The sequence below is a fragment of the Bufo bufo genome, chromosome 2, assembly GCF_905171765.1.
Source record: "Bufo bufo chromosome 2, aBufBuf1.1, whole genome shotgun sequence".
Lineage (NCBI taxonomy): Eukaryota > Metazoa > Chordata > Amphibia > Anura > Bufonidae > Bufo > Bufo bufo.
In genome coordinates, this window is record NC_053390.1 from 297895056 (window position 1) to 297906539 (window position 11484).

Here is an 11484-nt window from a genome sequence, read left to right on the forward strand (position 1 = left end):
TTTTACTAATTTTGACTAAAAATAATATTTTCAATTGCCCTTTATTAAACAATATTGAGCCATTTTGTCACAAAAGGTTAACAGTTTTTCTAACTGTGTGACTGGTACTTTCACTTTGTGCCAGTCATCTAATAAACCTCATAAACCTTATCTCTAAACTACTGAGTTCATAAACACTTATTTAAGCCACATTCTTATCAGTAAGATAATAACTGAGCTACAGATGTAGCAGGGTTAGCAATCAAACTCTTAACTCAAATTTCTTAAATCATTGTGTTATCTTGAAACAAAAGCCATTGAAAAGCAATTGAAGGTGTTTGCTTAGTTTAGATAACACAACTCAGAAATGTCAGAAAGCATGAGTGTTAACTCTACTACATCGGTATAATGAGTGTTTATAATGTCAGAGAGCAGAGATAAGGAGTCTGTCTGCTCCTGGTCTGACCGAAAAGACAGAAAATCCACAGGCGCTAGTTGAGCATGTCAGCTCTGTACACAAAAAAGTATTCCATATTTTTAATAAAGACCAATTGAAAAAATGATTATTTAGCTAAAAATAAGTACAATGCAATAATAAAAAAAATGCCCCCAAAGGTGTACATAGCCTTTAAGTCTACAATATACCTTTGCCATTTTATTACTTGTACTAGAACCTAACTAATGGACACCTTATAAAAGCTTTGTGAGCCTTCCATGTCACCCCTGAGAAGAGATTTGGTGATCCTGCAGTCATACACCCTTCAATCTTTCCCCTATTTCTTGTGAACCACACTTGACAAATTAGCAAGATCTAGAAGTGAGCATGACTTCAAAATCAAACTACAGAGGGTTTCTTTATAGTCCATATCTATGGGGATGCATAGAACTGCATAAGTGCTGTATACACAAAATGCCAGGATATCTTTAATCAACACGATTTGTACAGTTACTTTTTTTTTTATATTTTACATGCATGGGGAAATTACATAATAAAATCAGTGTCAGTGGGGTTAGAGGGGTTTAAAAACATAAAAGAACAAATACACTCACCGATCCCCATTGTTGCAGTTCCAACACCGTTCCACTTCCTGTCCTGTTTAATCATACAGGAAATGCAAGAAAGTAATCCAGACAGCTCATCACTGACCTTAGTGGTGACCCAGTGATTTGCTGAGCAGGCCTTTCCTGACATTTCGTATGTCTCAAACTGGGACAGGAAGTAGAGAGCATCAGGGGCTGAAGCAACGTCAGAACGGTAGTATCTGTTTTTTTGTTTTTAAGCCCCTCCGAATCCATTGCAATTTTTATTCATTTGAAAAACACCTTTAATGTATTGGTTGAAAGAGTTAACATACCCTTTAATTTTTTTTTGTTAGACATATAAGTCTAAAAATGATACAAAAGTATTATCTTATCATAATCCGTCTGTTTGGTTAGACAACATAGTCTTACTTTGTTCTGCTTGCTCTAAGCATTTTTCTAATTCAACAGACTCTGTATGACTTCTTTGGCGAAAAACCTGAGAGATTTTTCGGAAACTTGAAGTCTCAGAAGCAGTCCCCTCAAAGAGTTTGGCCATGAATCCCACTCCAGCTGATTTAATAAAGTTGCCACCAGCAAACACATATAAAATAGGGTTAGCGCTGCTACTTAGAAATGCAAGGGCTATAGTATTTGGCCTGGCGGTTATAGCTGCTTGTGTGAGAGATGGTGAGAATAGTTGTCCTGACACCTGTAACATATTGACTACCTGGTATGGTAGCCAGAAGAGGGCAAAAGTTACTATAATCATGATGACCAAACGGCTTGTCTGTTTTGTTTGAAACTTTGCAGTACGTAACCTTATTCCAATGTAGATGTAGCAGAACACTATGATTGTGAAAGGTATAACAAATCCAGTTAAAGTCTCAAAAATATACTGAAAAACCATGTGGTTTGGACTTTTATGAATAGGTATACATTGCGGGCGATTTTTTATGGGTATTACAGCACGGTAGAAGAACATTGTGATAGCTAACAGAGAGGCTAATAGCCATATTAATGAAACTATGCCTCGGACAATTGGCTTTGTTCGCACCTTCTGGGAAGTGAAGGGTTTAGCGACAGCAAGAAAGCGGTCCATGCTCATGAAGGTGATCAGGAATATGCTGGTATACATACTCAAGCAGCTTATGTAATGACACATCTTGCAAATGATGTTCCCAAATGTCCAACTACCAGTGGAAAGAAGATGGAGAAAGAATGGGGCTGTGAGGATGACAAGGACATCTGCTACGGCCAGATGTAAAATAAGGAGACAGGTCACGGTGCGTTTCTTCATTCGTGTCAGAATTGTCCAGATGACAAATGCATTTCCTGGGAATCCAATGATAAAGGCGAGTGAGAGAATTGCAATGCCAAGACTGGCAGATTTTCCAGTAGATAAAACCGGCGTGGAGTTGGTAAAAGTAGAAATTACACTGGACATAGTTGTCGGGTGAAGCACTGTATTCTGTTATAAGAAAAAGAAAAATATGAGAAACGTTCAACCAAATGCAAACTGAAGCTATATTAATACAGTACACACAAGTTAAAATGGCCACAGGGTATAGTACTTTCAACATACTGTACAATGGCCTTTCCTGAAGCAACAATCAACATTCAATGCAAGATCCAGACAATAAGCATGGAGTTTCCCTGGTAAAAAAAAACTGCATTACTGAAGAGCGTTGGCTGTTTGGTCACACCTCTTTATAGTACGGTACAACACTGCATGTCCTGCACCGATCTTTACAAAGATGAGTGCCATGTTATTTCCTTGGTACACTGTGTACAGGCCCTGAAGAAGTTCCTCTCTTCTATATAGGCTATATAGGCTTTTTGAACTATTTATTAGTTTTCCATTCAGTTATAGTCTTAAGATACATTATATTCAGTTTACAATGGTGATCTTGGAATGAATTAACATTGTAATTTGAGGGACTACTGTACTTATAAAAGGTCAACATCAACTGGTGTCAGGTGATAAACAGGTCATTTTTGGGGAGAAAAGAGCTCCAATTAAAGCATCCCAAGAATTATGTGTTATTCTGACTAGAGATGGTAGGAGAAAATTAAATTTAAAGAGGTTGTCCGGTCCCAAAATCTAAATTATTTTTATGTGCTCCTCACACCATGCATACATATGCCCCAAATACCTGTTTTTCATGCCTGTGCTTTCATTCTGCCTGTCTGGGCATCAGACTATCCTAGCAGATCTGTTTACTTTCTTCCCTTCCTGTTTTGTTGAATACATAACTTTATTGATACAGAAGCCTGGCTGCACTGCACAATGATGAGTCACAGGCTGGCCACGCCCCCCACTCTGCTCTGCCTGCAGCTGCTACATCCACTACAACTCCTGTGTCCATCTTTCTGCACCCAGACATGAATCTACTTCTCACCCAGTGTCTAAATCCCATCACTGACCGTCCACAGGCTCTGCCCTCACATGTGTATCTAATCCTATCCTGTGTGATACAGCCTGCTGAGCTCTGTATCTAATCTCATCACTGACCGTCCACAGGCTCTGCCCTCACATGTGTATCTAATCCTATCCTGTGTGATACAGCCTGCTGAGCGGTGTATCTAATCCCATCACTGACCGTCCACAGGCTCTTCCCACACTAACTCCAGAGTGTGATAAACAGCTGGAATCAGCAAGCAAACCCAAACACATCTGTATCTAATCCCATCACTACGATACAGCCTGCTGTGCTGTGTATCTAATCCCATCACTGACAGTGTACAGCAGGGCTGGCCAACCTTCGGCTCTCCAGCTATTGTAAAACTACAATTCCCACCATGCACTGCTGTAGGCTGATATCTGTAGGCTGTCTGGGCATGCTGGGAGTTGTAGTTTTGCAACAGCTAAAGAGGCTCAGGTTGGCCATCCCTGGTCTACAGGCTCTTCCCTCACCATCTCCAGAGTGTGATAAACAGCTGGAATCAGCAAACACATACAATCACATCTGTATCTAATCCTATCATGTATGTGTGCCTGATACACATCCTGTTGTGTGCGATACTGCCTGCTGAAGTGTATATCTAATCCCATTTTGTATGATACAGCTGTGTATCTAATCCCATTTTGTATGATACAGCCTGTTGAGCTAAGGGCTCATGCACACGACCACTGTCGGCCGGTGCCCATATTGTGGCCTGCAAACAGCAGGTTCCACAATATATGGGCACCAGGTGTTTGTTCACTGCATCATGGATGCGGACCCAATCACTTGAATGGGTCCGCAATCCAGAAGGTGCGGAACAGAGGCACGGAATCCCACGGAAGCACAAAGGAGTGCTCCCATGGGGTTTCTGTCCGTGCCTCCACACCACAAAAAAGTAGTGCATGTACTACTTTTTTGCAGTGTGGACCGTCGGCTGCAGATCGCGGACCCCATTCAAGTGAATGGGTCCTGCGCTCTGCATACAGCGGCCCTACGGTTGGTGCCCATTCATGAGCCGTAATCCTACAGTATCTTGTATTATCCTGCCTGCTGAGCTGTGTACCTAAACCCTTATGCACACGACTGAATCCATTTTTGCGGTTGCAAGTTGCAGATCTGCTAAAGAGGGATACTTTCCATGTGCGATCCACATTATTTGCATTCTTATTGACGTCTTCTATGGATTCGAGGTCCGCATTTTCAGGATCAGGACTAGAATAGGACATGTTCTACCTTTTCTGGAACTGGCATACAAATATGGAAATCACACTGATGACATCCATGTGTTTTCCACATTCTTATGTCACTTCTGTGAAAGACAGAAAATGCCCTATCCTGGTCCTCAAAATGCAGATGTAAAACCCATAGAACTCAATAGGACTGCAATTTTTTTTTTATCACACGGACAGTATCCTTATTTAGCGGACCCACTACTTGTAGACTGCAAAACGATTCTGGTCGTTTGCATGAGCCCTATCACTTATACTAAGCGCCCATAACAGTGACCTCCACTGTGCTCCCATAACCGTGTTATCCACACCCCCATAACAGTGAAATCCACAGGCCCCCATAAGACTGATCTCAACAGTGCCCCTATAACAGTGACTTTCACAGTGCCCCCATAACAGTAACCTCCACAACGTCCCATAACAGGGACCTCCACAGTGCCCTTAGTGCCATCCACAGTGCCTCCATTGCTATCCAGTGCCCCTCATATCCTATCCAATGCCCCCTATTTGCCATCCAATGCCCCCTATTTGCCATCCAGTACCCCCTTGTGTTATCTATTGCCCCCTTGTGGCATCCATTGCCCCCTTGTGCCTTACAGTGCCCTTAATTTACCATCCAGTGCTATCCATTGCTCCCTATTTGCCATCCAGTGCCCCCTATTTTCCATCCATTGCTCCCTATTTTCCATCCATTGCCCCCTTGAGCCATAGAGTGCCCCCTATTTGCTATACATTGACCCCTATTTACCATCCAGTGTCCACTTGTGCCTTCCAGTGTCCCCTATTTGCCATCCAGTGCCCCATTTGCCATCCATTGCCCCTATTTGCCATCCATTTCCCCCTATTTGCCATCCAGTGCCCTCTGTTACATGCACAGCATAGAGACCAGCCTCCAAAATTATTCATACCCTTCTCAATAATCAATAGAAAAGCCTTTATTGGCTATTACAGCAATCAAACGCTTCCTATAATTGCAGACCAGCCTTTTGCATGTCTCCACAGGTATTTTTGCCCATTCATCTTTAGCAATGAGCTCCAAATCTTTCAGGTTGGAGGGTCTTCTTGCCATCACCCTGATCTTTAGCTCCCTCCACAGATTCTCAATTGGATTCAAGTCTGGACTCTGGCTGGGCCACTCCAAAATGTTAATGTTGTTGTCTGCTAACCATTCCTTCACCACTTTTGCTGTGTGTTTGGGTCATTGTCATGCTGAAATGTCCACTGGTGGCCAAGTTTCTCTGCAGACTGCCTGATGTCGTTGAGAATCCTCATGTATTGCTCTTTTTTCATGGTGTCGTTTACTGTGATTAGGTTCCCTGGTCCATTGGCTGAAAAACACCCCCAAAGCTTTAGGTTCCCACCACCATGTTTGACAGTGGGAATGGTGTTCTTTGGGTTGAAGGCGTCTCCTTTTTTACGCCAAATGAAGGAAACATCATTGTGACCAAACAATTAAATTTTTGTTTCATCTGACCATAACACAGAAGACCAGAAGTCTTCTTCTTTGTCCAGATGAGCTTTTGCAAAAGCCAAGCAAGCTTTTGTGTGCCTTATCTGGAGAAGTGGCGTCCTCTTTGGTCTGCACCGTGGAACTCAGCAGTGTGCAGTGTCCGTTGGATTGTCTGCCTTGAGACATTGCCACCAGCAGAGCCCAGATTCACCAGGATGGCCTTGGTGGTGATCCTTGGATTCTTTTTCACCTCTCTAACTATCCTCCAGGCCAGCACAGGTGTTACTTTTGGCTTCCGACCACGTCCTCTGAGATTTCCCACAGTGCGGAGCCTCTTGTATTTTTTGCTCATATGTAAATATAAGCTGAGAAATGTATTTTTTTCCACAATAATGCCTCTTGTACATCGTCTTATTATCTTTTGGGAGACACCTATGTAATTTCCCGTCAAAAAATGACTTGCTGGTTGAATAAAAGTAACTTTAAGTCAAAATAATTGAGAGGTGTGATATACCTGCTTCCACAAAATACTGATTATGGGGTTTGATATAACTGTTTCCACAAAATGCTGACTGAGGACTGCAATATACCTGCTTCCACAAAATACTGATTAAGGGGTTTGATATACCTGCTTCCACCAAATATGGATTGAGGCCTGCGATATACCTGCTTCCACAAAATACTGATTAAGGGGTTTGATATACCTGCTTCCACAAAATACTAATAGAGGGCTGCGATATACCTGCTTCCACAAAATACTGATTAAGGGGTTTCATATACCTGCTTCCACAAAATACTGATTGAGGGCTGCGATATGCCTGCTTCCACAAAATACTGATTAAGGGGTTTGATATGACTGCTTCCACAAAATACTGATTGAGGGCTGCGAAATACCTGCTTCCACAAAATACTGATTAAGGGGTTTGATATACCTGTTTCCACCAAATATTGATTGAGGCCTGTGATATACCTGCTTCCACAAAATACTGATTAAGGGGTTTGATATACTTGCTTCCACAAAATACTGATTGAGGGCTGCAATGTACCTGCTTCCACAAAATACTGATTAAGGGGTTTGATATACCTGTTTCCACCAAATATTGATTGAGGCCTGCAATATACCTGCTTCCACAAATACTGCTCTTCTGTTAGGGGTCAGTCAGGTACACCAGGCAGGAGCTTCTTCCGCTTCTGCACCCTCCTCATCCTCTGTATATGCACCGTCCTCACTCTCTGCTGTGTGCACCCCCAAATACACCACCACCACCATAGCCCCTCAACTCGAGTCAGAGGAATTATTTTCCCATCTATTCCCAGACCATACCAATGCGCAGCCATTCTTGACATCGAATGAGGAAGAGGAGGTAGCAACGGCAGCCACCCAGCAGTCTGGCGACAGTAGCCAGATCAGCCCAAGGAGGGAGGTCCCAGCTGTTGCTGCCTACTCCGAGATCTCAAATGTCAGTGGTGGAGAAAGTGACGATGATGACGTCGTGTCGATAGACGTTACGTGGGTGCCCACAAGAGAGGGAGAGGAGGGGAGTTCAGAGGGAGAGACGGAGCAGCAGAGATGGAGGAGAAGAAGGAGAAGCAGGCAGAGATTGCAGGGAACAGGAGGCAAAAATGAATCTGGAGCGAGCCATCCACCATGCACGGTCACTTCTGGCGCTCCCAGGACGCCAACACATGGCTCTGCAGTGTGGACTTTTTTTGACGTGTCAGCTGCTGACAATAGTGTTGCCATCTGCAGACTGTGATGTCAACGCATAAGTCGCGGTAAGCCCAACACTCACCTAGGGACGACCACCTTAAGAAGGCACCTGGCCTCCCATCACCGAGCCCAGTGGGATCAACGCCGTCAGAACCCACAAAGCCACAGTCTCGGTGCTCCACGTCCTGCCTCTTCTCCTCTCTCCTCCCATTTGTCCTCCACTCCACCTTCCACCGTGCGATCGTTGCGTTCATCTGGCACAAGGCAGGCTTCCGTGGCCCAAATTTTCGAGCATAAAAAGATGATGACGCCGGATAACCCTCTTGCCCAACGGCTCACCTCTGGCTTGTCGGAACTGCTAGCCCGCCAACTACTGCCATATAGACTGGTGGACTCTGAGGCCTTTAGAAAATCTGTGGTCATTGGCACACAGCAATGGAAGGTCCCCGGAAGGAAATATTTCTCCCAGAAGGGCATCCCAGAGCTATATGGCCACGTTCAGCGGCAAGTGAATATATCTTGGCACACAGTGTTGGTGCCAAGATACATCTGACCACAGACACGTGGTCTAGCAAACACGGGCAGGGAAGGTACATAACTTTTACTGCCCACTGGGTGAACCTTCTAACGGCAGTCAAGCATGTAAGCCGTGGCTTCTGTGTGGATTTGGTGTTACCGCCAAGGATTGCATACAGGCCTGCCTCTTCTTGTTCTCCTCCTACTCCATCCTCCATCTCCTCCTTGGCTGACTCCACCTTTTCCACTGCTACCGCCTCTACCGCTGCGCCCCCCAAGCTCCCCAGAACCTATTCGATGTCCCAGGTGAGACGTTGCCATGCTGTGCTGCGACTGCACTGCTTTCAGCTCTGCAGTCACAGGCCGATCAGTGGCTAACCCCGCTCAATTTGACAGTTGGTAATGTAGTGTGCAACAACGGTGCCAATCTGCTGAGCATGCTGAAACAGGGCAAAATGACACACGTGCCGTGCATGGCACACGTCCTGAACTTAGTCGTGCAGCGATTCGTTGCCAAATACTCTGGGGTCCAGGACGTCTTGCGGCAGGCCAGGAAAATCTCTGGCCATTTTAGAAGATCTTACACGGCCATGGCTTGCCTTGCTGACATTCAGAGGCAACACCTCTTGCCCGTCAGATGTCTGATTTGTGACAGCCCATGACTCCACCTTGTATATGCTTGATAGGCTGCTCCACCAGAAATGTGCCATTAACGACTACCTGTACAAACTCTGCAGCAGGACAGGTTCTGGGGAGCTTAGTTTCTTATCACCATGCCAGTGGCTGCTCATGTGCGACTCATGCAGACTTCTGCAGCCATTTGATGAGATCACCAAACTGGTCAGTCGCAGCCAGGGCTCCATCAGTGACATCGTACCTTACACCTTTTTTGCTAAATTAATTCCCAGGGGTGGCTTCTCCATCTGAGATAAGTCAACAGGCGTTTGAAGAGGAGTCAGAGGAGGATGGTGGCTGGGGGGAGGAGGAGCAAGAAGAGCAGGCTTTGAGGGGGACTTTAAACTTTTCGGGGATCCCTGGTGTTGTCCGTGGCTGGGGGGAGGGGACCGAGGACAACATTCTCCTGGGCGATGAGCAGGAGCCAGGGCGCTCCACCACTTCCAATTTAGTGCAAATGGGGGCCTTCATGCTCCAGTCTTTGAAGAGGGACCCCTGTATAAAAAGCATAAAAGGCAAGGACCCCCGGTACAAACACAAAATGGCATGTTACCAGCATCACAGAGGGCTGGCAGAATGCAGCATTTCCAGGCCTTGCTGCGAGAGATGTTGCATTCTGCTGTTGCGGGTGGCCAGAGCTGGCACAATTTGCCTGGAACTCTTGGCTTGCCCCTCGTCGAGTTTCCTGTCCGAAAGGACATTCAGTGCAGCAGGGGGATCATGACCGATAAGGCATGTGTAATTGAATTTCCTCATGCCAGCCCACACATATCTGCCACAACACAGAACAAAAAATGTCCCTTGTCTTATGTATATACAGTGGCATAAAAAGCCTTTTCTGTCATGTGGATGCCTAATTTTGGGGGCCTGTTCTGGCCTACAGTAAAATTTGTATCCAGTGACTGCCTAATGTACCTCCAGCCACATAATCACAAGTTATTTTCTGTCAGGTGAATGCCTAATTTTTGGGGCCTGTACTCCAGTGGCCTACAGTAAAAATGTTATCCGGTGACCGCCTAACGTACCTCCAGCCACATCATCACAAGTTCTTTTCTGTCAGGTGAGTGCCTAATTTTTGGGGCCTGTACTGGCCGGCAGTAAAATTTGTATCCAGGGATCGCCTAATGTACCTCCAGCCACATCATCACAAGTTATTTTCTGTCAGGTGAATGCCTAATTTTTGGGGCCTGTACTGACCTACAGTAAAATTTTTAGCCAGTGACCGCCTAATGTACGTACCTCCAGCCACATAATCACAAGTTCTTTTCTGTCAGGTGAATGACTAATTTTGGGGGCCTCCCATGGCCTAAAATATAATTTTTCTGGGCTCCAGCAGTGCACATTTTTGAGAGTTACCCTTTAAGACGCATAAAAATGGCCCCTAATTAAAATACATATTTTTTTTGTAGGAATTTTTGCCAATGATCCCCCTCTGGTATGTCACTGCCCATGTTGTGGGACTATTTGTGCACTTCTAGTAAGTATTTGGTGGCTGCAAATATGACCTGAAGGTTTTTCAGGTTCGGCTGCCATTAAAGTCAATGGGGTGCGCCGCAAATGTGCAGTTCACAAACATTTGATTGCGAACTGTCCCGGCCGATGTTCGTCCATCACTAATTGTACATAGTATATTATCTTACATACTAGAAAATATATTGCACATAGTATATTATCTTACATATATTCAGATATCTTACATACTAGAACATATATTTTACATAGTATATCACCTTACATACTAGAGAATATATCTAAAATACTATAAGATTTATCTTACATACGAGAAAATATATTTTTAGTCACATGCTAGAAAATGGTATATATATAGCGATATTTATATATATATATATATATATATATATATATATAATCATAAAATAGCTTGCATACTAGAAAATCCCATACATTACATACTAGAAGAATATCTTCTCTGTGCCCATATAGAGTTTGGTTTCCTAAATGCAAACATCTACAGAAGTTTCAGAACTCCACACTATGGTGCCATCCTGTGTGGTTGGGCAGGTGTCCCCCTATTCTGTATCTATATAGATCTATTATTGAGTCCATTACTTACTGCCTCAGTCATAATGCTGCAGAGTTTGTCAGATTGGGATATCCTTTCAGTGTTTTAGTCCATTTGCAGATCTGTCATGTTGTGCTTGGACAAAAAGCCTTGAAGAGAGAAAGGATGTTAGAAACAAGAAGCTATATAACATTGCAGTCAGGTTTCCTGCTGTCACAATACTTCTGTGTAAGACAAGGTTGCAAAATGGATTATTATTATGTTAGGCAACATTGTTTACCCATCCCTGACCCTTTAAAAATTATCTGTAATACCTTGTTTCTAATCAATGGCTAATCCTAACACTTTATAAATAAAATAAAATGTTCCAAATCTTACGTACGCTGACGTGTGCCATCACCACATCATCACCGTGTCCATCCAGCATGATGACA

General features: G+C 44.0%; 1 protein-coding gene across 1 annotated transcript; it reads right to left on the minus strand.

Annotated features, from left to right (window-relative positions):
- Window positions 1-503: 503 nt before the first annotated feature.
- LOC120988973 (leukotriene B4 receptor 1-like) lies at window positions 504-11220 on the minus strand. The gene is made up of 2 exons (XM_040416795.1): window positions 11102-11220; window positions 504-2470 (listed from the first exon to the last, which is right to left on the minus strand). The coding sequence occupies exons 1-2, from the start codon at window positions 11111-11113 to the stop codon at window positions 1394-1396; spliced, it is 1089 nt and encodes a 362-aa protein (XP_040272729.1). The 5' UTR covers window positions 11114-11220; the 3' UTR covers window positions 504-1393.
- Between the last annotated feature and the right edge of the window lie 264 nt (window positions 11221-11484).